Source organism: Oreochromis niloticus, linkage group LG1 (genome assembly GCF_001858045.2).
Source record: "Oreochromis niloticus isolate F11D_XX linkage group LG1, O_niloticus_UMD_NMBU, whole genome shotgun sequence".
Taxonomy (NCBI): Eukaryota; Metazoa; Chordata; class Actinopteri; order Cichliformes; family Cichlidae; genus Oreochromis; species Oreochromis niloticus.
Genome location: NC_031965.2, coordinates 3,361,266 through 3,387,344, shown reverse-complemented (window position 1 = coordinate 3,387,344; position 26,079 = coordinate 3,361,266). Strand labels below are relative to the sequence as shown.

General features: G+C 39.5%; 2 protein-coding genes across 7 annotated transcripts; one reads left to right on the top strand and one right to left on the bottom strand.

Annotated features, from left to right (window-relative positions):
- Window positions 1-1,404: 1,404 nt before the first annotated feature.
- On the bottom strand, window positions 1,405-7,355 carry crybgx (crystallin beta gamma X). Its single transcript, XM_003452595.3, has 6 exons — window positions 7,297-7,355; window positions 6,809-6,857; window positions 4,262-4,383; window positions 3,213-3,348; window positions 1,723-1,862; window positions 1,405-1,634 (listed from the first exon to the last, which is right to left on the bottom strand). Exons 1-6 carry the CDS (start codon window positions 7,338-7,340, stop codon window positions 1,502-1,504), a joined length of 624 nt encoding a protein of 207 aa, XP_003452643.1. The 5' UTR covers window positions 7,341-7,355; the 3' UTR covers window positions 1,405-1,501.
- A 122-nt stretch (window positions 7,356-7,477) lies between these two features.
- lctla (lactase-like a) lies at window positions 7,478-21,894 on the top strand. Of its 6 annotated transcripts, XM_003452596.4 has the most exons (16): window positions 7,478-8,890; window positions 9,506-9,516; window positions 9,697-9,829; window positions 12,655-12,815; window positions 13,458-13,545; window positions 14,739-14,848; window positions 14,936-15,064; window positions 15,169-15,264; window positions 16,300-16,354; window positions 16,534-16,695; window positions 18,713-18,987; window positions 19,270-19,396; window positions 19,508-19,707; window positions 19,792-19,855; window positions 19,978-20,051; window positions 21,379-21,499. In XM_003452596.4, exons 1-15 carry the CDS (start codon window positions 8,746-8,748, stop codon window positions 20,049-20,051), a joined length of 1,830 nt encoding a protein of 609 aa, XP_003452644.2. In that variant the 5' UTR covers window positions 7,478-8,745; the 3' UTR covers window positions 21,379-21,499. The 6 variants fall into 6 exon arrangements, with proteins under 6 accessions (XP_003452644.2, XP_005457466.1, XP_005457467.1 ...); XM_005457409.3 differs by lacking the exon at window positions 19,978-20,051 and having other exon boundaries at window positions 21,379-21,894; XM_013275977.3 differs by lacking the exons at window positions 9,506-9,516; window positions 19,978-20,051 and adding an exon at window positions 9,210-9,289 and having other exon boundaries at window positions 8,825-8,890; window positions 21,379-21,894.
- Window positions 21,895-26,079: the final 4,185 nt, after the last annotated feature.

The following is a 26,079-nucleotide window of genomic DNA, read 5'->3' as shown; positions in this document are numbered from 1 at the left end:
AATAACTCCACCCTATTGGCCTGGTAGGCCTTTTAACTCCTTAGCACCAAACTGAGAACAAGGAACCTCTACTTTAAGAAGACTCTGTGTAGCCTTATATCTGATTACCATTCAATGTAAATAGATATTTCTTCACCTAAATGTATGGTTGTGCTACATCAATGGCCTGTATTGGCTTAAAGTTGATATTATCTTCTGTTGTTCATGTACTAAATCCTCACCATCATAATATTCCTTTTGGAATGGCTTTCTGGATCCCGTGTTTAAATGTGCAAACCACATCAGACGTTCTGTCAGCCAGTGCAACCAACATCAGTGGAGTTTTTGCAATGCTTTGGAGGTTACTCATGTGATGTCATGCACACATTGCTCAACATGATACATTGACAGATTGTTAGGAAAAAAATTGTGTTGCCTGATTAGTTAATTGAGGTTTCTGGAGGTTTCTGGCTGTCACTGGATGGAATTGGTTGTAAAGATAATACTGTACCAAAAACCTAGTGAATTCTGTGGTTGATGGAAAATTGCCACAGTTACCTGCAATTTTTCATGTTTTTCTGCATATATCATTAGCCGAGCAATAGTAAACCTTTAAAAAGTACGACACAAACTCGAAGCAGAGAAGTAAAAGTTGTTTCTCAGTGATTTAGCCAATCAGTGCAAGAAAACATATTTCAAAGGTGTAACTTTTACTTTGAAGACAAACAGTGTGTTTCCAGTTTGCATGGCACTTCTCACAGTGTCGCTACAGTTTGGAGAGTAGCTGAATCCACATGTCTTCCATTCAGTTTATGACCATAGTAATATGCTGTGTTAGACACTCAAGAAATAACAAGGAGGTTTTTGCCAAACAGTGGTTGCCAGGGGTGATGACTGACTGGTCTGTAGACCTGTGTTACTGGGACTATAGCTGCCATTTTTCCTGCAAGTGCCGTCAACCTCCTGCAAGCACTCAAAAGTGGTTGGGGAACACTTTTTCCTAATGACTGGTGGCTGAGTTGCACACCAGTCTCTAGGCCAGTGTGACTGGGGCCTTATTCACTTGATCCTACATTCACGCTATGACTGTCCTATGTCCAAAATGGCAAACAAGTTAATATGATATGGTTATTGGCCGTGTGTCTGCAAAACGTCAGTACATGTCATAATAATTAGGGTTGCTTTTTCAAACATTTGAGCTTAGAGAAGTTTTTTGATCACTGATGTTATACTTCTACCACCATCTTTTATGTTATGGATAGCATATCTATAGATTTCAATTGAGTGTCATGTTGCTGACTTATTATGTCTCTGGTATTAGGGCACAACCATCGATTACCCATCGGTTACAAATTCTTTAAATTTCGAAGACCCAGATGTCTTTTATTAAAAGTAATAAATTATCAAGAATAAACACCAAAAGCATTTGGCTTTTAAAAATTTATTACTAAAAATATGTAAATGTTTGTATATAAAGCTGACAAGTTTCATGGGCGCAATGTCAATAGCTCAGAGTTGGTGTTCAGTTGAAGCGAACTCTCCGCATGGAGCCAATGGTGCTGTTCTGGCTGCCCCAGTCAGAGAAGTTGTTGTAATCACGCTTCTCCAGGATGTAGTGGGGTCCTCTGTAGTTGGGCTCCTGATACACCACCCACCTGTATACACAGAAGAAGGTTAGATCTCTGGCAGGATGCTAGTTACACTGCTCAAAGTCCCGAAGGCTTCACTTGTTTAATCACTCACGCTCCTCCGAGCACACGAATGGAGGCTACTCTGTTGAGGCTGTAGCGGCTCATAAGGTTGGGGATGTCATCCTGGATCTCCATCTTCTTACCAGAATAACTGGCTCGCTCAAACAGCTGAGCTCTGGCAGGGTTGTTGTCCTAGAAATCACAGAAATACACAACTGTTGAATGTGTGTGTGTGTGTGTGTGTGTGTGTGTTTTTGAATGCATTTGTTTAATGGCTCCTGCATTTTTGAAGAAGCTATACTGCTGTTGAAATCAAAAGTTTTAATCATATTGGATTACTAATTACTTTAAGATAACATGAAACTTTGAAGACTGAAATAAATGTTATGTTTACTGGCTAATGACCTGAGGTGGATTACATTACACTACAACATGCACGTTCAATCAGCAGATAAGGTGCTAAAACAACACTCCAGTCCAGTGGTTCACAATTGTCCATCTATAACCTATAAACAGGAAGAACCTAAGTTATTTTGATTAAGGCATATCCTTCAGAAAGAACATTAAACAAATATTTACAATTGCCTTGATTTACTTGTGTAATGTTGCTAAAATCAGAAACACCCTGAAAAGCTGCTTCATGCATTTATCACTTCTAGGCTGGAGTATTGTAATTTATTATCAGATTGCTCTAAAATCTCCCTTAAAAGCCTTCAGGTGATTGAGAACACTACAGCAAGTACTAACTGGAACTACAGAGACCATATTTCTCCATTTTTAGCTTCCCTTCATTGGTTCCCTGTTAAATTTGGAATTAAATTTCAAATCCTTTTTCTCACATATGAAATCCTAAATTGTTGTTGTCCTAAAATTGTCCTAAAAAGTTGTCTGTTAATTGAATTGAATTAACAGACAACCATTCCCACTAAAGCTGGTTAGCTGGTGTCTGTGGACTGAGAGAACCAGCACACTGTTGTTAAGGCTGATTTCTTCTTTTGTAAGTTTTTCTTCTAAAGCTGTAATTTTTTTAAATACAAATTTGTAAAATGATGAGTCAAAGTGACGCTGAATACTGGAGTATATCTTTAGAAATAACCAGAGATAAAATCTATTTAGCATGACTTTTGCTAAACCAAAAATTATTAAAACATTATATATTACAATATTCAAAATGTAATTACTTTAAATTACTTATTATGTAACTATTAAGCAGGTTTTTTGTCCATCACAAAGTTAGCTCAATATACATTCTTTACCTACACATTGTCTTTGGATATAGAAAAATATCATCTTCTATGACATTAGCACTGTGCATTAGTCATTCTTCACAAAAACAAGTAAAATGTTTGCATAATTATTAAGACCAAAACAATCTGTTTAATCCTGGAATCCACCAAAAATAGCTCTGATTTCTGTAAACTATTTAATCTCTTTTATTCAGTTGTTCGTCAGCAGTACAGCAGATATGGAGTGTTGCATGTCGAGATCTTCCAATCAGACTTTCTATATGTTGTGTAACTAGTGTGTGTTTCTGTGTTCCACCTGTTTGACAGCACGGACAGAGGAGATGTGGTCCCCTTGGGCACACCACCTATCGTAGCAGTTGTACTCGCCCCTGTCTGACATGTCCCAGAGGTACTGACGTCCCCGGAAGTTTTCATGCTCATAACCCACCCATCTTTAAATGAGAAGAGAGAGAATCGAAAATCGATGTGGCAAAGGCAAAACCAACGAGAAAGTTAAAATAAAATATGTTTGAAATGTTGTCTAGATTCAAATAGGCTCTAAACACTGATTAAACAACATTTTGATTTCATTTTTCTTTAGTGTCTGTTTATTGAAGGCCGCAGATATACAGTGGTGTGAAAAAGTGTGCTAAAGTGGGGCTTTTTTGCTGCCTCAGGAACTGGAAGAATTGCTGTGGTAATGTGGAACCATGAATTCTGCTGTCACAACATCCTGAGAGAGAATGTCTGGCCATCTGTTTGTGACCTCAAGCTGAAGCACACTTGGTTTCTGCAGCAGGATCCAAATCACACCAGCGAGTCCACCTTTGAATGGCTAAAGAAAGTTAAAAAGAAGACTTGGAGTGGAGTAGCCTAATCAAAGTCCTGACCTGAATCCGATTGAGATGCTGTGGCATGTCATTAAAAAGGAGGTTCATGCTCAAAAACCCTCCAGTTTGGCTGAATTACAATAATTCTGTGAGGATGAGTAGGCCAAGATTTCTCCACAGTGCTGTAAAAGACTCATTGGCAGTTATCACAAACACTTGATTGCAGTTGTTGCTGCTAAGGGTGACCCAACCAGTTATTAGGTTTAGAGAGCAATCGCTTTTTCACACAGGGCTGTTAGATTTGGATTTTTTTCCCCCTTAATCATAAACACCTAGATTTAGAAACTGCATTTTGTGTTTACTTTGTCTAATATTTAAATTTGTTTGCTGCTCTGAAACATTTAAATGTGATAAACATACAAAAAATTGGAAAGTAGTTTTTCACACCACTGTAAATGCTTTTATCTACTTTTTGGATAACTTTAGACACCAGTACGTGCATCAGTGGCCTGCTGAATGTTTCAAGTAGACTTACGCTCCACTCTCCACCTGGACAGAGTTACATCTCTCTGGGAAGTTCTTGTCACTGAGCCTGGTGCAGTCAGAGCTCAGGTCCAGCTTTCTGCCAGCAAAGTTTCGCTGTTCAAAAAGGGTCACCTGAGAGCAGCCACAGCACAAACATATGGTTACAGTTTACCCCAAACCAAAAAACATCAAACATAGGAAGCCTGCTGAGATGTTACGGCTGCATGAAATGGAGGTATTCCTTATTAGGAGATATTTGACAAATATTACACATGTATACCAAGTTTTAGACTTTGTGGCAGCATAACCTGCCTGTGAGGCTCCTGTGTGAGTAGCTTTTTCGTCTGACATGAACACATCTGTCATTACAATTTTTGAAAATTTTATTGATCTAACAGTAAACAAGCATCTATTATCTGGCTGTCAGAGCTATTTGAGGTTTTTGTACTGGGAAAGGAAATATACATTTTCACAGAAGACTATCTGAAAATATTTGACTCAAATAAGCTGATTTTATAGAGCTTTCTGGGGTTTGTTTTTATAACCACTTAATTCCTAAAGAAACAAATACATATATATACATATACATATATACATATATACATGAGTATATGAGTGTGAGGCAGAGGGCTGGAGTTGGTATCTTAGTATTCCCTCGGCTTGCTGCTTGTATGGTGGGGTTTTTCCTGGTAGACAAGATTGTTTACTCCCTGCGCTTTTGGGTCAAGGAATGGATGCTGACTGTTGTTGGCACTTATGTGCCAAACAGTGGTTGAGAGTACCGGGTCTTTTTGGAGTACCTTGGCCGGGGGGCTTGAGGGTGCTCTACCTGAGAACTCTGTCATCCTACTCAGAGACTTCAGCGCTTATGTGAAGTCAGACAGAGAGACCTGGAGGGCCCTGACTGGGAGGAACAGCCTGCCAGATCTGAACCCAAGTGGTGTTTTGTTACTGGACTTCTGTGCAAACCACAGTTTGTCCATAACGAACACCATATTCGAACATAAGGGTGTCCATAAGTGCACGTGGCACCAGGACACTTTAGGCTGCAGATCGATTCTGGATTTTGTAATTGTATCATCAGATCTGCAGCCGCATGTTCTGAACACTTGGGTGAAGAGAGGTGGTGAGCTGTCAACTGATCACCACCTTATAGTAGGTTTGATCAGGTGGCGGGGGAGGATGCTGGACACACCTGGCGTGCCTAAACACATAGTGAGGCTGCGCTGGGAACGCCTAGCAGACAATGTGAGATCTTAAATTCCCACATTTGGCTGAGCTTCGACACCATTCCAAGGGAGACTGGGGACATTGGGTCTGAATGGACCATGTTCAGCACCTCGATTGCTGGAGCTACTCCATTGAGCTGCAGCCGCAGGGTGGTTGGTACCTGTCTTGGTGATAACCCCCAAACCAGATGGTAGACAGCAGAGATGAAGGGAACCATCATGCTCCAACCAGAGGGGGATCACACTCTTCAGCCTCCCCGCCAAAGTCTGTGCCAGGGTGCCAGAAAGGAGAGTCCATCCGTTAGTCAAACCTCGGCTGACTAAGGGATGGAGGAACAATGCAGTTTTCACCTCGGTCGCGGAACACTGGACCAGCTCTTTGTCCTCTCGAGGATACTTGATGGTTCATGGGAGTTTGCCCAACCAGTCTACATGTGTTTTGTGGACTTGGAGAAGGCATTCGACCATGTCCCTCAGGTGGGAGGTGCTTCGGGAGTATGAGGTGTGTGGCCCAAGAATGAGATTGTGGATACAAGCGGCAGCAATTAGCTTTCTCAAAGGGCGGCTGGCCTCTCCCTTAGAGACAGGGTGAGGAATTCAGCCATCTGGGTAGGGCTCAGAGTAGAGCCGCTGCTACTCCGCATCGAAAGGAGCCATGTCAAGGATGCCTCCAGGATGCCTCCTGGGCGCCTCCTGGGTGAGGTATACTGGGCATGTCCCACTGGGAAGAGGCCCGGGGCAGACCCAGGACATGCTGGACAGATTTTATCTATGTGCTGGCCTGGGAACGCCTTAGTGTTTCCCCGGACAAGCTAGAGGAGGAGGCCGGGGAGAGAGAGATGTCTGGGCTTCTCTGTTTAGGCTGCTGCCCCTGCAACCCAGCCCCGGATAAGCAGAAGAAAATGGATGGATGGACAGATGGATGACTGAAGTTTGTTTGATTTAAACAACACCAAGTCAAATCATAAATGATTTTTGTTGATTTGTTTATTTTTGATAAATTGATGTAATATGCGATGCTAAGATTTTAAATGTCTTAAAGAATTTTAAAAGTTATGCCTTTAAGCTAATTTTTGTATAAAAATAATATTATGCTGTCTTAAACTCAAATGTATGGGTATATAGGTTAGGCTACGTTAGGTCGATCATTTTTTTTCTTTTGGTGTGAAAATGACTAACATGATTTTTCAATTATCCAAATAGTTACCAAATAACTTGACAATTCAAATTATGTGTCACAGATTGACTCATTTTTTAAATTCTAGCCACTTTATATTAGGAAACCCATCTATACTTTAAAAAAGTAACTATGTAATTATTTGACTCACCCTCCCACTGGACCCGTAGAAGGCACGTTGGAGCACAGACCCCAGTTTGCTGTAGATACAGAAAACTGAATTATATATACACACACGTAATAATAAAGACATAAACTACAGCGATCAAAGAAACTCCCCAGTATGTGTTCTGAAACCAAAAGTCAAGACTTTAGCCTCTGAAAATGTCTTTTCTTTTTTTTTAAATCACTGCAGTTTTTATTTCTATTTCCAACTCTTACATCAAACTATTTTCATGCTTCAGATTAATTTGGATTAGCGCTATTATCTGGCACTTTAAAATGCGAGACAGTATGTGTGCATACAGCCTTCATCACTCTCCAGGTGATTTTGGGAAACTGGTGTTGGAGGCATCACAGAGAGCACAGCATGATAATCAGGAGAAACTGGCTGTAAAGCCACAGGCCCACCCACCTCAATACCACTGGTGGGTGTCTCGCTCTGTGGACCGTGGCCAGAGTAGGGCACTCTCAACATACCTGGTTTGTTGGACTAATCCTGGGACCTTAGTAAAGATGTTCATGTCAGCTCTGCGAGGCTACAATAAAGCCCCTTAAATATGGCCAGCTGAGGTGAGCGGACAAGTGCTAGAAATCTCAAAACATTTCTGTAACAGTCGTTGGGGCCCTTGTGCCATTGATATGCTAAACCCATGTTGTCTCCCTTTTCCACAGCCGCAAACACTGCAACCACATGCAGTGCACAAAAAAAACAACAACAATATACAAATACACATAGAGCGAGCAAGTGAAACAGATGAGTGAAGATACGCAAACACAACAAGCAGAGAGCACAGCTTCAGCACCCAAACATAAAGTGAGAGTGCAGTGCCAACAGTTTTAGTTTTGAACATTTCAGCATTTCTCTGCAACAAAGCTCTGTAAACAAAGCATCTTATGATAATGGCTGTATTCATGCTTAGTACAGGGCCCCGCTCCACCACACTGTATTTACTGAAGAGGTCATGACCCTGAGGCTGGTGAGTTTCTACTATACGTGTATCACCTCTGCGAACCCAACTGTAATGACAACATCGCATTGTTCTGATTGTTTCACCTTCTGGTTTCAGAATACCAGAAAAAAATGACCAGACTTTGTATTCCTGAATCTTGCTAGAGTGGGAATCATGGGAAAATTAAGAACTTAATCATTCCAGAGTGGATCTGAATCAAGTGGTGGATTTTGGTAATGTTCTTCAGTCACAGAAGGTCATGGAAAGGTCTATCCCAGTAGAACCCAGTACCTAACCTTTACCTTCTTTTTTTTTTCTAAAGAAACCCAAGAACCATCACTCATGTGCTCTAGCAAACTGTTTTACCTAATAGAAGTTTATCATATGAAAATATTGACTGATTAGTTCCTGTATTTTCTAAATTAATTAACGTTTGACTTCAGTGGTAATAATGATCATAATAATTAAACATTGAGACACTAATATTGGCGGTACGACCACAGACCCTACCCTTACGTAGCTGTAATGGGCTAGTGGTCGTATGAAGCTAAAACAATAACGCCAAGTTGGCCGACCATCAGATGAAGCTGGGCGATGCATCAAGAAAAAAACATGTGGCCGAGCTGCAGCAGATCTGTCAGGAAGATTGTACTGAAATTCCTCCCGACCTGAATATTGTACTCAGCTAAGCCAGAGCCAAGCTAAGCCAATAAAGATTACTGCTGCCAAATAGAGGTTTAACCAGTAATCACATCCAGCAGATAACTTTTTAAATATCTTCTGATGTGTTTTGCAAACAAATTATGTTCTCTGCCATTAACTTTGCTTACAGTGTCAAAATCCCTCCTTTTCAAAAAGATCTGTTGGCCCCAGCAAATGCTTTATGCTCACACTTCACTGCTTTCAAATGGAGAGGTATTCAGTGTGCGTCTGGTGGGGTTGGGGTTGCTGTACATGTGCTGATGAATAGCAGAAAATGTCCTGGATACTCGACTCGGTTTTGTTTTTGTTACCATTGGCAGCGAACCAGCTAGTAACGCTGGCGAACACTGATCAGGTGGAGAAGCTTGGAGACTTTTCTTGCATTTTGGAGCAGTTTCCAACGGAGACAAATGCAGCAGGTCAGACATCTATATGTGGTTCTGAGTGAGATGGCTGGGGCGACAGAGGCTGAGCAAAGGGAAAAGTATAGGGAAAGAAACAGCACAGGAATTGGGGGCAATTTCGTATTTCTTACCCACTCTTACTTTTTAAAATCTTTCACATCCTTGAAGAGATTTAGCAGCTTGAAATGTCACTCATCCTAACCGTGTTGGACAAGTTGGCTTATTTTCTGTCTCTGATAGCATTTTGTGTCAGTGTGTCTTACAGCTGGCTGAAATGAAACTAGGCGCTTCTGACAATGACTGGGTGTTTCGGTGGATATTTAACTTTTTTCAGTGGATATTTAAATGATCCTGAGGTTTGGGGTTGAATTAGGATGATTTTACTCAAAACCTGTGGACACCTGACACCTGAGTGTAAGTTTCTGAGTCTTTGTTTTATTTAAACATTTATGCATGTTCTGTGATATTCCATCCTGTATAGTTCAGAGCAGACTGAAGCCTTGCAGCAGCTGCCATCCCACACATTACTGCCATTAACCCTATGAGGTCTATGTCATCACTGGTGACAATGCTAAACCTAATCCTACCCTAATGTTTGTTTGTTTTTTAATTATTCACGAGGGTACAAAGAAAATCAAAAGGTATTTATATTTTTTCCAAAAAAGTCCTTTGTGCCGTTCCAAAATATGAGTAGGATTAGCGTTATCAGTAATGAAGACACTACACTTTAAAAAATTAGTGTGCAAGCTGTGAGGATGTTAAATCTGTGCTAAAATCTGGCTAGTCAATTGTAACTAAAGACAGTGCTCTCCTTGCCAAAGATGACAATGCCGCAGCGGGGATTCCTGAGACCACACCATGTGCTTGCCCTGGTGCTATGTGTGTCAGCCACGGAGGACTTTGACTGGACAAAGAACGAGAGAACGTCCTTCTACTATGGCACCTTCCCAACTGGTAGGAAACCAGGATCACAGAGAAAGCAGACCACATGCTGGACTTACAGTTCCACAGTAGAGCAATATAGTGTCCGTATATATAAAATATCTCTCTGGTATATTCAGCTAAACTCATTTTTGTTGTTAGAATTGAGTATTCCTAGTTCCTACATGCAAATCCCAAATCCCACGCTTTTTCACACTCATATTTGTTTTTCAGTGCTAAGAGTTAAATCTTTATTATGTAACCAATTTATTAAGAAAATGTCACAAAACCAAGAAAATACAAATATCTTAGTCATCAGCAACTGGACTTATCTGAGAACTCATAAATTAATCAAGCATAAGATTCATCCACTACTACTTGTTCTTCTTCTGACTTCACCCTTCAGACGTTCCCACAGCGGACCGTCTTCCTCCATCTCACCCTATCCCCAGCATCCTCCATCAATACAGCTATAATACATCTAAGGTGTTTCTCTTTTCCTCATGACTAGCAGCTCATATTCAGTATTCTTTGTTTTCTATATTCACCATTCCTCTTCTTTCTAATCCCGTCCATTCTGGTCACTCCTGATGAAAATCTTAATAGTTTCAACTATACCACCCCCAACTTGGCTTCCTGTCATTTTGCTAGTATTATCATCTCTGAACTTTGTATTCCATCTTTCATTGTAAATTTTTCTTTCACTCTTGCTTTTTGTCACAAATCCCACCTGCTACTCATCTACACCCACTCCACCCTGTCTGAACTCTCTTCTTCACCTGTCTTATGCACCTCCCATTGCTTTGGATGGTTGACCCCAGGTGTTTGAACTCCTTTACCTTCACTACCTCTGCTCCTTGCATTTTAACCTTTCAGCTTGCCTCTCTCTCACTCACACACCTGTACTCTGTCTTACTGCTACGGACTTTCATTCCTGTTCTGTCCAGAGCATGCCTCTCTCTTCCATCTCCTCCCTGCTCTACTACAGACCACAATGTTATCTGCAAACATCAGAGCGCATAGAGACTCCTGCCTGGTCGCATCTGTCAACCTGTCTTCACCACTGCGACCAACTGGCTTATCCCTGATCCCAAGCCCATCGTGCAACCTTTAATATATATTTTCTCTATAGACAAAGACAGAGTGAAACTCCTTCTGATCATCTCTATACTTCTTTATTAGGAATCTCAAAGCAAACATTGCACCTGTAGAGCTATTTCTCAGCATGAAGCCTCATCCCAACTCTTCCTTGAACCATGCAACATTCTTCATCTTCCACCATTTAAAAGCTGCTTCTACCTTCTCTTGCTTCTTCTTCTTGAAGTCCAAAGTCATCCTACAGAACCCATCCAATGCTGTGTAGCTACATTTTGCTATCACTCAGACGTAGCTCACCTGTGTGCACCATCCTCCACTCTAGTATGTCACTCAGTGTTCCTCTCTCTTCTCAAATATGTGTCTACAACAGCCAGTTCCATCCTTCATGCAAAATCTGCTACCATGTGTCCTTCTGCATTTCTCTCATTGTGTGTTTTTCTCTCTCACCTCATCACCTCTGCTTCCTTTTCCACTGATATCTGTTCCAATCTCCCCCTGGAGACTCTCTCTCTCCCACTTCACACAACTTACTCCTGAATTCCTTGTTTATGGGACACATGCAGGTTCAACATCACTGTTTTAATTTCCAACTTCAAACTCTTGATCCCAGCTGATATTCTCTTTACCCCACAACACTATTCACATACTCTTCCTTCAAGATTACCCCTGCTGTATTTCTCTTATTATCTACACCATGATAGAACAGCTCCAGTGCTCCTGGCCCTGCTTCTCTTCTACCTTGTTTCCTGCCTACATTATAATATCAACCTTCCTTCTCTCCATCATACATATCCCTGAACCAGTCATAATCCCCAGAGTCCCTACTCTTCCACACTTCTGCCTTTAATTCTCTCTCACTGCCTCCTAATACAACGTCCACCTGGCCTCCTCTTCCTTTACCTTTGGTCCACAGCCTCACATATTCCACCTGCAACCTGTCGGCCAACAACACCTCCAACTGATCTAACTGATCTAGTGTGGGGTGTTGATGATAATCATGTTGATGATATTAAGTCAGCAGTCATCCTCATGGTTGAATATACTGAACTAGACTGAAATATATACAGTATTACAGTTTGAATAGTGATTTACTCAAATAGGAAACTCTCATAACTAAAGGAACAAAGCCTTGAACTATTTTAATTGATGTGTGGTGAAGACAGAATAAGGAAAGTTTCCCTTTTTTAAATCATATTATTAAAAACCTGATATTTTCCATGATATTGTAATTTTTTGAACATGCACTACTTGCTTCCTGGCATACATAAATGTTTTGTTGCTGAGTGTCTGCTCAAAAGGCTCAAAAGCCTGTGAAAAACATACAAATGCTTAATGTCTGACCAAGAATTTTCAGAAAATAAATATATTATGACATTTTTCTCTTTTGCTTTTCCAATACTTATGAAGCCATGACTTTTAATTCCATATTATGCAACACTGTATAGGAAACCTATGTCTCCAGCTGCTGTTCTGCAGCATTTGTTCATATCACACAATCTTCATGACAGATGGATCTTTCCTAAGTTGCCATAATTTTTTTCTGGGCACAAAATGTTATTAAAGAACAAAATAAGAATAAAACGTTCTTAAAACGCTTGTGTTGGTTTAAAAGTTGATCAAATAATTAAACATAAATATAAAATTCTACCTTAACCTGGAAAACCATAATGTGATCATGATTACAGGCTCGGGAGTGAATACAAAATAAAAATAAAATTAGATTGTAAACAATTTGTTGATTGTTTTTTGTTCCTCTGCAGGTTTCTCCTGGGGAGCTGGCAGCTCTGCTTACCAGACTGAAGGAGCCTGGAATGTCGATGGAAAGGGAATAAGCATCTGGGATGCATTTTCCCATAAAAAGGGGAAAATATTCTTGAATGACACAGCAGACTCTTCATGTGAGGGATACTACAAATTCAAGGTGACATGGAAAAAATGGAATTTTCTTCAGTGCCAAACTGTTACACACAATATTTCATTGTTTAACTAATCTAAATGACGTGAACTCTTCCTCTAACCATTTCATTATCACAGCCTACATTTCATATGGATGCATATTACAAATATAATTGTAATATAAAAATATATTTTCCGTTTTCTTGCTTTCCTACTAATGCTTATTTGTAAGCCAGAATGTGAAGGAATAGCTTTTACACTAAAGTTAACATTTTGAAAAGGTGTCAAACTCCTGACAGTGAGTAAGAGTAAAAGTAAACATTAAGTAAAAGATCAATTTAAAAGTTAATGTAAAAATAAAAAATCAACATGAAAGTAAGTAAATAAAATAAAAGAGTGGTCTTACATTGAAATCAAACCACAGACTCCTACATAGGCCACATGACTTATGATTCCTACACCCTAACCAACATCCAGAACTGTTATAGTTAGAATGGAAAATAAGTTTTAGGAATTTTAGGAAACATTCAATCTGATTACAGCTTTATCTGAAGATAATATAAAGTAGTCAGACCTGTTTCATATGTTATCAGACAAAAACTCACATCTAAAGACATCATCTTTTGTGATTTATTTAAAGAAATATTTCCTGCTGTCTGTCTTTAAGGACGATATTGCCTTGATGAAGGACATGAAGCTGAATCATTATCGTTTCTCCATTTCCTGGCCAAGGATTTTACCCACTGGACTGAAAAGTAAGGAGAAATCTGACCATTTTAAAATTTATATATATGAAATTTGCACAAAAAATAAGGACATTTGTATTTGTATTTTCTTAGTTGTAACAATACTTCTGAACAATACGTTGTTATTCCCTTTGAAAATCTATGTATTTCCTCTTAAATTGTGCCACACGTGTAAGGAAAATGCATTTGTGGGTTGAGCAATAGAGCTGAGTATGGCGGTTGCATCCATGATAAACTTGCCAGTATAAACAGCTTATTCTTCTATGGATTCTGTGAGCTTATGATAATCTAGAAGTGTGCACGGTCTCCACTCCAAGCATGTCATGTTTGACTCACCCGGATAGGGACCATGCCACTGGACAACTTAAAGAATGTGTTCCACAAAACCAAGTGTCAGCAGTATTATAGTTTCATATAACAGAGGATGTCAGAGGTTGTGAAGTGGACATCCCAAAAAGACGACACCAGCATTTAGGAGCCATAAACAATGTGCAGAGCTCTGGTCTAATAGGCCTTCCAGGAAGCCTGCCATGACTGCCTTTCACCATCAGGCCCAGTTTTGCTGGTGTCTGCAGCATGTGCACTGGAACTTCAACATGTGGAGGAACGATATGTTCACCGAAGAGTCCAGATTCTGCTGCAGCAGTTGGATTGTGGGGTCAAAGTGTGGATTGATTGTTGCACTGATAAGGTAACAGCGTTCGGTGGTGTAAGTGTGATGGTTTTGGGCGGCATCTCCCTCACTGAATAAACAAGGCTTATCATCACTGGAGACAATATCAATGCAGAATGATATCGAGATGAGATTTGGCACCCAGTGGCAATCCCACATCTCCACAGTCCATCCTCCTCCAGTCCGTGACCAAGCTGGTGTCCAGCCTGATGACGAGGTGCCTGGGTATTGTAGCTGTGTATGGTTCTTCATGCTACTCAGGCCCCTGTCTGTTAAATGAATAAACTGTTAAATTGCCAGTATGAACTTGTTTCTTCAGACGTCAATAATCTAAGCCAATAAATGACACCAAACAAGAGTCAGTAGCAGAACGAGCTGTTTGGCAAGTTTTTCATGGACGCACAAAAACTGTGCTCACACTGTATGTGTGAGCCTCATGGTGTGGATTTCCACAACCAACAATTGCATTAGATGTAATGTATAGTTTCCCAGCACTTGTTCCATCTAAAGTCACTTTCAATTCTTACAGGCGAAAAAATCAATGAGAAAGGAATTAAATATTACAGTGACTTGATTAACATGCTACTGGATAATAAGATCACACCCATAGTCACTCTATACCACTGGGATTTACCACAGGTAAGCACTAATATTATTGCTTAATATAGTTTCTTATCCAAAGCTATATTGTGGATACAACAGTAAAATCTATGTTACTCTCCACAGGTGTTACATGAGAAATATGGCGGTTGGCACAATATCAGCATGGTCAATTACTTTAACGACTTTGCTAACTTATGCTTTGAAAGATTTGGAAACAGAGTCAAGTACTGGATTACTTTCAACAATCCTTGGGTATGTCAGGTTAAAGAAAAATGGTTCCTTCACAGTCTGTTTACAGTTGTAATGTGATACATTATGCTGTGTCAGAGAGTGATTGTCAGTGTCTCGTTATTAAGTCCATTGCTGTGGAGGGATATGAAACAGGTGAACATGCACCTGGACTGAAACTGAAGGGAACAGGAGCTTACAAAGCCGCCCACCATATCATCAAGGTAGGACTGAATGACTCCTGCCCAGTTTTTTGGATCAATTACTATCATTTCAAATGATTAGTTTTATTACTATGATTGGGAGTTAACATTGTGTCAACATAGTTTGAGTACTTCTTCTTTGTGTGTCAACACACTTAATGTGAACACTAAATGTTACAATGATCCCACACTGCCTGAATAATGTGGAGGTCCTTGGCGATAGGGTTCCATTGTGTGTTTTTCTATCCAGGTATACTTTTATTGCAGCAACAGTGTGTTTTTAGGATCATTGCAAACTTGAAAAACGAAGCTGCTCCTAATCAGTTGCTTTCAAGATTGTAATTCCATCAATTTTAACAAGAGAAGGCAAAGTGCAGTGGTCAGATGAAACCAAAATTAAGTTCTTTGGCATCAGGAAGCACATTAATGTCATTTAGTGGCCGAGCCAGTCTCCTGACCCCAGTCTTATAGAAAATCAGTGGTGGGAGCTGAAGCCAAATGGCAGCAGAGAAACCTGAAAGTCAAATCCCTCCCAACATGTGTGCAAACCTGGTGATCAGCTACAAAAACGTGTTATCGCTGTACTTGCCAACAAAGATTTCATGTTTTGGTTGATATTCTGTCTCCGTCATTAAAACCAAACTGTCGAAAGCTCATTTATAAGTTTGCTCACTTACATATTTTACTGAATCTGTAACTGATCAAACTTCAAATTCAGCAGAGCAGCAAATAATTATTTACCCCTAATCAGTGTTTACAAAAATGGTCTTTACTATTATGTTATTATCTTACACATTTTTCTTTACCATATGATTCCTGCATATTTTTTTGTTTATTGTGTTTTGTTAAATATTACATTAAAATTGGTTAAATATATTGTGTTGCTTATGTAGCAGTTTGTACATTATTCTTCCTGAAACCTTACATCTTATTTTGTTGGTTATCCTAAGCAGGTATAACTCCCAGAAAAGATACTGTATCTCATTGGGACTTTTGATTAAAAAAATAATGGTGAACAGACATAAGGCTAAACCTGCATCTCTATCTTTGCAACAGGCACATGCTAAAGTACGGCACACGTATGACATGCAGTGGAGAAGCAAACAAAAAGGTGAGAGGGAAAACTTTCATTCATATATATATATATATATATATATATATATATATATATATATATATATATATATATATATATATATATATATATGTGTGTGTGTGTGTTTGTATTTATGTGTATATAATATATGCATATGTATTATTTCTATCAACAAAGCTCTTGCATGTGTGCAGGCCTGGTTGGGATCTCGCTGACTGCTGACTGGGGTGAACCAGTGGATATCTCCAACCAGAGGGATATCGAAGCAGCAGAGAGATACATTCAGTTCTACTTGGGCTGGTTTGCTACACCTCTCTTCCATGGAGACTACCCACAAGTTATGAAAGATTACATTGGTATGTAATGGTCAAATGCAACCATTTATGTGAGACCTTTGCAATATGTAAAACTGTCCTCACCCAAAAAAAGAAAAAGGATATAAGTACATGTGTCAGGAATTTTCAAGGGAAGTTTAACGTACATCCCTTTCCACTCTCTTTGGTCAAAGAGAAAAATCTCACCAAGTCATTCATTTATTTTCATGAATTTCTGTATAGGAAGTAATACTTCCCAAAGTATCAAATCCAGCAGCTGCTGTGATCCTGGCCTTTTCAAAGTCAGTGGTCAGTGTTTAGTTACAAATGTTTATATGTCAACACTCATTGCTGAACTGCTAAACTGAGAAGAAGAGCTGAGCTAGAAGCTGTTGCTATACTGAGGTATATGGAAGAACTCTATTGGCAGAAACAAGGGCGGGGGGTGTTAAATGTCTGTCTTTGGCCAGATTTTACGGTGGCCCTGAGAGGCCAAACAGACTGCAACTTCAGAAAACACCTGCAAAAAGAAAAACGCTGCAAACAGAAAACACCTGCGAAAAGAAAAACGCTGCAAACAGAAAACACCTGCAAAAAGGAAACACCTGCAAAAAGAAAAACGCTGCAAACAGAAAACACCTGCAAAAAGAAAAACGCTGCAAACAGAAAACACCTGCAAAACGCTGCAAAAAGAAAAACGCTGCAAAAGCACACAAAACACAACGGAAATAGGAAAAAACACAATGGAAATGTTTCTGGGGAGACAATAACCCGACAGGCCAGTTGCACGAACCAAAACATGTATGTATATTCCAGATATCTGTAGTATTATTAGAATCATATTATTACAACACTTTTACCTCTCCTCCACTTCTTTGAAGTGTCTCCCAGTCCCAGTGCACTTGTTAGCATGTTTTGGTTCGTGCAACTGGCCCGTCGGGTTATTGTCTCCCCAGAAACATTTCCATTGTGTTTTTTCCTATTTCCGTTGTGTTTTGTGTGCTTTTGCAGCATTTTTCTTTTTGCAGCGTTTTTCTTTTTGAAGGTGTTTTCTGAAGTTGCAGTCCGTTTGGCCTCTCAGGGCCACCGTAAGATTTTGTCACAACAGCAATTAAGAGTCTGATTTTCAGTTGATAGCAACTATGTTGTGGCCTGGAAGAAAACAGCCATGCGTTGCAGTAAGTGCTAACCTATTGTGAAATGATCTTGTTTTTTTGTACACACTTGTCACACAACTATGCACCTCACTTTCTGTGTGACCAGCCAAGAATAAGTCACTACGAATGCTTTTAACCTGAGTGAATGCACTATTACCTCCACTGGTGGATTAATTCCTATATTCCAGTGTCATCATCTATAGTAGCTGTATACATGTTAGTTTGAAAAGAATACTGAATCAGTCAAGATCCAATGTGTTACACTTCTAATGACTCTTTGTTTGCATAAGAGGAAGTAGCATACTCAGTATTTAGTGCATTGTAATTTTAGCGTGACTTCAGTCTGATATTCCTAGTCTCCTCATGCTCCTTATGTTCCCCCACCCCTGCTGTGGTTGATGCCTTGCATATAGCCAGGGGTGCACATAAGTCGTCCGCAGGTGCGCATTTGCTGTCAAAATAAAAGACGCTCACCAGATAAGAAGTTGCAACGCGCGTTTGCATACATAAGATTTTCTGGAGGAGGTCAGACATTTGTTTAGAGCTCTTAAAGATGTCGAAGAAGCTCCTTTAAGCAATTACTTTGGTGTTCCTCCACCTCCAAAGAAATGTCAGAAGGAGTCCGAACCGCAAAAGAAGCGCGTATTCTCGGAAAGGTGGTTGCAGGAGGTGAGCTGGCTTCAAACAAATGATGAACGCACAGAGATGTGGTGCAGAATATGCCATGAAAATCCCACTCTAGCGGACAAAAACAGCGCCTTTTATATGCACGCAAACGCACGCTGCAACTTCTTATCTGGTGCGCGTCTTTTATTTTGATAGCGAAGGTGCACCTGCGGACCACTTATGTGCACCCCTGCATATAGCTTCACTTAGTTTCAAAGTGTACTAAACTTCTTCAGGCAGGAAGAGCGGCCAGCAGGGTCTGGGAGCTTCGCGGCTGCCCGTCTTCTCTCCCCAGGAGAAAAGTTACATCAAGGGCACCTGTGACTTCTTGGGTCTTGGACATTTCACAACTCGCTATGTTACTCTGAAGAATTACCCATCAGGAGCTGGAGACAACTATTTCTCTGATCGTGACCTTGCTGAACTGGTTGACCCACAATGGCCTGATCCTGGTTCTGAATGGCTCTACTCAGTTCCCTGGGGCTTCCGACGCTTGTTGAACTTTGTTAAGGTACACAGCACGTCTCAAAACCATCCTGATTACTGAGCTATTCAAATTTACATTCTAGTTGTATTTGGGGAAAACTGGGGCTTTGTGTGAAACCACTGCATCATGGACAATTTCACAGTAAAGACTGGATGAACTGATCACTCATGACAAGTTCATGTATCAGCATTTTATAAATTGTTGATGTCTTTCTGTTGTGAACCTGGGTGATACTGTATTCATTTGAAATATAGTTTTTCAGCAAATATAATAACAAAAACATGTGATATGGCATCTCACTAACAGACTCAGTATGGAAACCCCATGATCTATGTGACAGAAAATGGCGTGTCAGAGAAAATGCTGTGCACCGACCTTTGTGACGACTGGAGGATGAAGTACTTCAAAGACTACATCAATGAAATGCTCAAAGGTGAAACTCAGGAAGACTTTACTGTCTCAAAGACAACTGTCTATCAAATATCAAACCTATGTACATTAGATACGATGTGAATTAAACGAGTGTCCACGATTCGACTTTTAGCGATAAAAGATGGGGTCAATGTGAAGGGGTACACAGCCTGGTCTCTCCTCGACAGCTTTGAGTGGGATGAAGGATTCTCTGAGAGGTTTGGGCTCTACTACGTCGACTTCAGGAACAAAAATAAGCCACGCTACCCAAAAGCTTCTGTCCACTACTACAAACGCATTATCAGCTCAAATGGCTTTCCCAATCAGAGAGAGGTAAATGCTACACACTTCACGCTAAAAGTCCCCCATGGAGGTGAAGACACTATGATTAAAAAAGGGCTTGTTTGGGCTTTACAGGTTGAAAGTTGGAAGAGGAAAGCTGTAGAGACTTGCTCCTCCAGTAACCAGCTGCTGGCTGCAGGTTAGTATGATGAAGTAGTGCGTGGGCTGTAAAAAGCTTGGTGGGGCCAAACAAAGGAAAATTCAGTCTGAAGCTTGTTTTTCTCTTATCTAACAGGGTTTTTCTTTGTTTTGCCCCTCCAGCTAGAAGAAAGTCAAAGGAAAATCAGGAACTTGCAGGAATGGAACAAGCTTGGTCAATCCATGATGAAGTTTAGGTACATACTTTGATGCTGTGTGAGATTAATATGATTCTCCCAGCTTTTACTGAGTCCCAACACATTTCAATAACACATCAGGTACAGATAGGAGCTCTAGAATATGCGAGGGTGTTATATGTAAGCTTTAAATTTACATTTCATGTGGTAAGCGGTCTCTAACTTTGAAAATAATTTCTCAACCCTGTCTTTCTTTCTCCATCTCCAGTACTGTTACATAATAACATCTTTTTCTCTCACTGGGAAACACAGCGATTGCACCTTTAGAGAGCAGACACATTTTGGAACAAACTGCTCAGAAACTGTGCGTTTGGTTGTGTGTTTGGGATTTTGAGCTACTTGAAAAAGCTTCTGTCCCTTTATGCTCACTCCTCTTCTGCTGTACTGCAGCCAGCTTTACTTACATGCACCATAAACAAATCACAGGGATGAGAAGGGAAAAAAGGCGTGTTGAGGTTGTTAGCCTGCCACAGGATATCAGGATTTTTTTTATTACTCAGCAAATATTGCTATACCAGCAGGACACAAACAATGAAGTAATCTGTTTATTAGATCGAAATTAATTAAAGGTGCCAGAATGCTGTTCCACATCCCTCCAGCTCAATTTAAGCCCTGCTCGCACATTTGACTTAATTAAATAAATCATTCCTAACATTATATAACACTTCATATGTTACAATTAATATTTGTTTTATTTGTATTTCATTTTGCCTTGTATGTTTTTTGTTCAGATTAGTCAGCCACCAAGCTCATGCACAACATAATGTTACAACAATGCTGAATATCCTCGTAGGTATTTTTAGAGTGTAGATGGTGGTGAACCCCACAATAGAACGTGTCACACAAATTAAGCAAAAGTTGCCGAATAGAATCATCTTACAGCAGGAATGAACCCATATTAGAAATAGACAAAAGTAATACAGTCAGAGCTTCACACCATAAACATACTCAACACGTATTTCTACATTTATATTTAGTTTTATTTGTAACTCTAGGTATTTGTTAGTGTTTTATCATTTTCTTTGTAAAACTGGTATAATATGTTTCATGCTGAAGTATATAAAGGGTTTTTCTGATCCTCACCACCATAGCATCCCATCTTATTATCTTCTTAAAAGAGTGTTGTGCTTTTGCACTAAGGAAATTTGATTTTTTATTTTTTATAGCACACGATAAAATTTAAATAAGTAAGCTGGGGCTCTAAATGTATTATGTATTATTGTAGGGTCTACCTTACAATATGAAGCGCCTTGAGGTGACTGTTGTTGTGATTTGGAGCTGAATAAATGGCGATACACTAACTCTCGGTTCCATGTACGTGTTGCAGATCCATTGATAGGCCACATGGAGATGGTAACAGAGATCGTGGTTCCCACTGTGTGTACACTCTGCATCCTCATCAGTGCGGTTTTCTTCATGTTCCTGCTGCGTCGACGCCTCTGAAAAGTACACACAGTCACATCATTAAGAGCCTCACAGATAAAGAAAATAATCTAAGATTTGCTTCCATGCTGTAAGCTTGTATCCTGTCTCAAGCTTATTGCTGATTTAACTGTCCTGCTGCTGCTTTGAAAAAGAAATGTTTGGGGGTCATCATGAAAAATCCAAAAGCAAACGTCTGTCGCCATGTGAGACTGAATTCCAGATTTGTGCACGATTATTTCATTAATCAGCTGACCCTGTGTGATTTTTGAAATAGCTGTATTCTCTATTGGCTACCCAAGTTCATTTTAGAGAGGTGTTGGCTTACTGTCCATAAGTTTCTAATAAGATTGACGGGGAGAAGGTGATGTCCATGCTGTGGTCATGAAACTTTAATTAAATATATTTTTAAGAATTCAAAGGTGAGTGATTATTTAGGTTGATTTCCTTTGTTATTACTTTATCTTATGAAAAACAACCAATGTAAAAATGTAATAAAGGAGCCCAGTGCGCTACCACCCAGTAAACTGGGGCTGAGATGGACATCTTTAAAAGTGGATACACAAGACTTAGGATGTTGAACGATCAAGCTACCATGGAAGAGGAAGACCACAGAGAAGATGCATGGATGTCGAAGGACGACATACTCTGTCGGTGTAGGGTAAGATGGAGGCAGATGATCTGCTGTGGCAATCCCCAAAGGGACGGGCTGAAAATAATAATATGAGTTATTTATCATTTTGTAATGACTTCAAAACTTGAATTGGAAAAAAAAAACTCTAGAAAACAACCTGCTGTACTTCAGAGACTCCTGCTGGCTGAACAGGCTTTCAGGCTTCCTTCTGTTCCTGCACTGTAATCATGTATTTTTATTGTATGTGTTGAAGTTCATTCACAGCTGTACAAACATATTGCAAAAGTAAATTAAATTCTAAATCAATCATTAACAAAGAAAATGGTCTGAGAGCCGGATATTTGAATTACACTCTGACATATCATATGAGAGACTTCCATAAATCAAAATCAACAAGAATAACATACTGTGAGGGAGGACCCAACAAAGAACAAAGAAAGGAACACTGAGGCCAACACAGGATAACAAGAGGATGGGAAACAGGTGGAAACACAGCTAGGTATACTGTGTATAAAGACTAATGAGGAAGTAAAGGAGACACAATATACAGGGAGGAACAGACACTGAAATAAAACAGGAACTGACTGAAACTGAGACACACAAACTTGATGCAGACAGAAGCCAAAACATGGAGACCAAAATAAAGAAACAGAGTAGGAATACACACAGGGATAACAAACCTCTAATTAACTAAATACACAGATAAGTAGAATGTAACCACAAGACCAGAAAAAGAAAGCCAGAATGTCAACTGAACAGAATACAGAAACTTTTAAACCAAGAACAACCAAAAATACCCCAAAACATCAGAAAACCCCAAACTCTGAGTCAACGACAGACGGACAGAAATGTTTATATGTGCCGATGAGCCCGAAATATAAATGTGTCTCAGGCAGATGATGCATAACATTGATTTAGGCAGCTGGAATCAGTTTTTAGTGGAAAATGGTAAATAGACTGGTTCTTATATACAGTAGTGTTTTTCTACTGAAGCACTCAAAGTGCTTTATAAAACGTTTCATTGACACATGCACTCTTTTTTATGCATAAGTGCTTTTTATCTGACTTTTCTATCTTCACCCTGTCTAACATTCACACGCTGATAAATGCATCAGAGAGCAACTTTGGTTTCAGTATCTTGCCAGGGATAGTTTGGCATGTAGACTGGAGCAGCTGTTGAACCGCCAACTTTTCAAATAGTAGATGATCTCCAAATACACAACCTGCTCCAACTCCTAAGATACAGCCACACAAAAATATTCGAAGCTTCATGAAATCATTCATAATAAAATACCACAGAAGTAACTTTTTTTCTGAAGAAATGTTTTCTCTACTTACTCATGAAGCAGGGAGAAAAAGTAGAAAGCTTATACAGACCAGTAAACAGAGTTTAGTGGAGAACAGTTTGGACAAATGTATTGTATGGCAAAAGCTGGTAAAAGAGGAATTTTAAATTACCCTGAAATGAAAGTAAGATGAGAATATGCAGTGAAGCCCCCTGGTTTGTCTAGGGAATTAAAAAGGAAGTTCAGAGAGGTGCACCTGACTAAAATTCTCAGTTCATAGTGGTTCAGACAGCAAAAACAAAAATAGTGTTACATGCTGGGAGTATTTGAAAGAAATGTAACCAAAGTAATGCAGGGAGTGATGACGGGTTTTCCAGTAGGATCTAGAAAAACAGTAACAGAGTGTTAACAGTGGTGAGGTTTGTAAAAAAAAAAAAAAAAAAAAACAGGTTATCAGATCTGTACTTGGAATTTTGGAATATCGGATTGGAATGTCAGGAGGCTGCATAAGCTTTTCGTTTAGGCCATATATCCCTTCACCCCTCAGGTGCCAAAAACATGGACACATCAATGTACTGTGCTAATTGCACCAAGAATTTAAAGATAATGTACGAGATAAATGTTGTAACTGTGGTGGGCAGCAAATGATCCGATAGCAACACACTTAGAACACATTATAATTGAAATCTTGAGCAGTTCCTCTTTACAGCCCATGCGACAGATCGTCACAATCAGTGGAGGAACTTGGCAGACATTCACAAGCAAAAGTAATCTGATGTGGGGACTTGATGCAAGCAGCATGTTAGATGGAATTACAATGTCCAGAATGGAGCAGTTATTGACGAATGAATGGATTCATCTGCATGACATAAGCTGTAAAAGGTTAAATGCTAGAGCTGGAATTATGGAATCACATTAGTTTCAGATTCACTGGCCAGTTTTTGTTCATAGCAGGTACTTAACACAGAGCTGAGTGTAGAGGAGTATGACACAGAGGTGACACCAGACGGGGTGTTTCAGTTCTGCTGATTAGGAAACATTTACATTAGGTAGTGATCAGGAAATGCAAAATATGTTGATGTTGAAGATTTAAATTCTTCTGTATATAATGCAAATTTATAGGTAATGAATATCTAGGTTTAAATTATGAAAAGGTAACATTGGCAAAAGGTTATTTTTTAAAATTCATAGTTAAGTTCAGTTCAATTCAATTTTATTTATACAGCACCAAATCACAACAACAGTCGGCTCAAGGCGCTTTATACTGTAAGGTAGACCCTACAATAATACATGCAGAGAAAAACCCAACAATCATATGACCCCCTATGAGCAAGCACTTTGGCAACAGTGGGAAGGAAAAACTCCCTTTTAACAGGAAGAAACCTCCAGCAGAACCAGGCTCAGGGAGGGGCGGGGCCATCTGCTGTGACCGGTTGGGGAGAGAGAAGGAAGACAGGATAAAGACAAACATGTCTTTTTGTTAAAGCAACTCTGGTGAACAAGAGCAACAAAGGACAGAAATTACAATGATATAAAACAAGCATTTATTACAACAAGTAGAAGCGTCTGATGATTTATTAAATATAACTTTCAGTGAAATGGGCACTTTGTGAATCCAAACTAGCAGCACCAGGAAAAGATCAGATTTGTTATATGATGAAGAGGAAATCTTTTCTGACTCTTAGTGAGTCATCAAAAAATGTGTTATTAGAATTATTTAACAGAGTTTGGGAGTGTGGGAAACTGCCCATCATTTAGACCAATGACTACCTGGGGAAGCAGAGCATCCAGGTATCCTTCCACAAAATACTGAACCCCAGGTTGCTCTCTGATGTGTTTATCAGGTTATGTGTGTGAGTGTTAGATAGAAAGCACTTACTGGGTAAATGTGTGTGAATGGATGAATATAAAGTGCTGTGAGTACTCAAATCAGAGCTTTAACATCCAAGATCTGCAAAATAATGGAGAATATTATAAATAAAAGAGGATCATACTGTATAGAATATCAAAGTGGTTCCAGCATAATGTTTAGAACATGAAATGAGAAAAATATAAGACATGATGTTTAGAGAGGGGCTAGTAAACAAATGAGGAAAACTGTTATCAATGGTTGAATTTATAGATGATGAAGGATTTTATTTATTGTATAGACAAATACAAGTTACTCTGAAAGACTTTCGGTGGAAAGTGGAACACCAGGGAATATGGTGTGCCCTTTCTTATTATTCTATTTCTTGGACTGTGGTTTGATGAAAGGGTGACAGGGGCTATTCAGAAAATAGTAGACAAATTGCAAGAAGGCATTAAATATAATTCAGTGTTTAGTCGAAAGTGGGTTCATCAGATCTGTGCTATACTGTAGATGTGTCGTATATGATGCAGCAGCAGACACAGCTCTCCTGAAATGAAACTGTATTCAATATCAGGCAAGATTCTGGATAGGTGTATTTAAAACAGCTCCAACAGCAACATTATTGGTAGACACAGAAAAATGTCATTAGAAATCAGAAAAGAGCTGCCAAAACTTCTCTCTCTAGCAAAAGTACAGGGTCATGGACAGGATCACACAGAACATAGTAAGGGGGGGAAGAGATGGAAATGTGGTAGAAATAGTAGAAAGGAAGGTTTCTAAAATTAAAATTAAAGTAGGAGAAATGACAAACACAAGCTTAGATTTGGGCACACT

Coding starts and splice junctions, on each gene's coding strand:
- crybgx (XM_003452595.3), bottom strand. CDS start 7,340: ATGAACATCTTTACTAAGGTCCCAGGATTAGTCCAACAAACCAG. Junction 1,863..3,212: donor CTGTCCGTGCTGTCAAACAG/GTGGAACACAGA, acceptor TGTGATTTCTAG/GACAACAACCCTGCCAGAGC. Junction 1,635..1,722: donor ATTCGTGTGCTCGGAGGAGC/GTGAGTGATTAA, acceptor CTGTGTATACAG/GTGGGTGGTGTATCAGGAGC.
- lctla (XM_005457409.3), top strand. CDS start 8,746: ATGTCCTGGATACTCGACTCGGTTTTGTTTTTGTTACCATTGGCAGCG. Junction 15,065..15,168: donor TTACTTTCAACAATCCTTGG/GTATGTCAGGTT, acceptor CTCGTTATTAAG/TCCATTGCTGTGGAGGGATA. Junction 19,397..19,507: donor CATCAATGAAATGCTCAAAG/GTGAAACTCAGG, acceptor TTCGACTTTTAG/CGATAAAAGATGGGGTCAAT.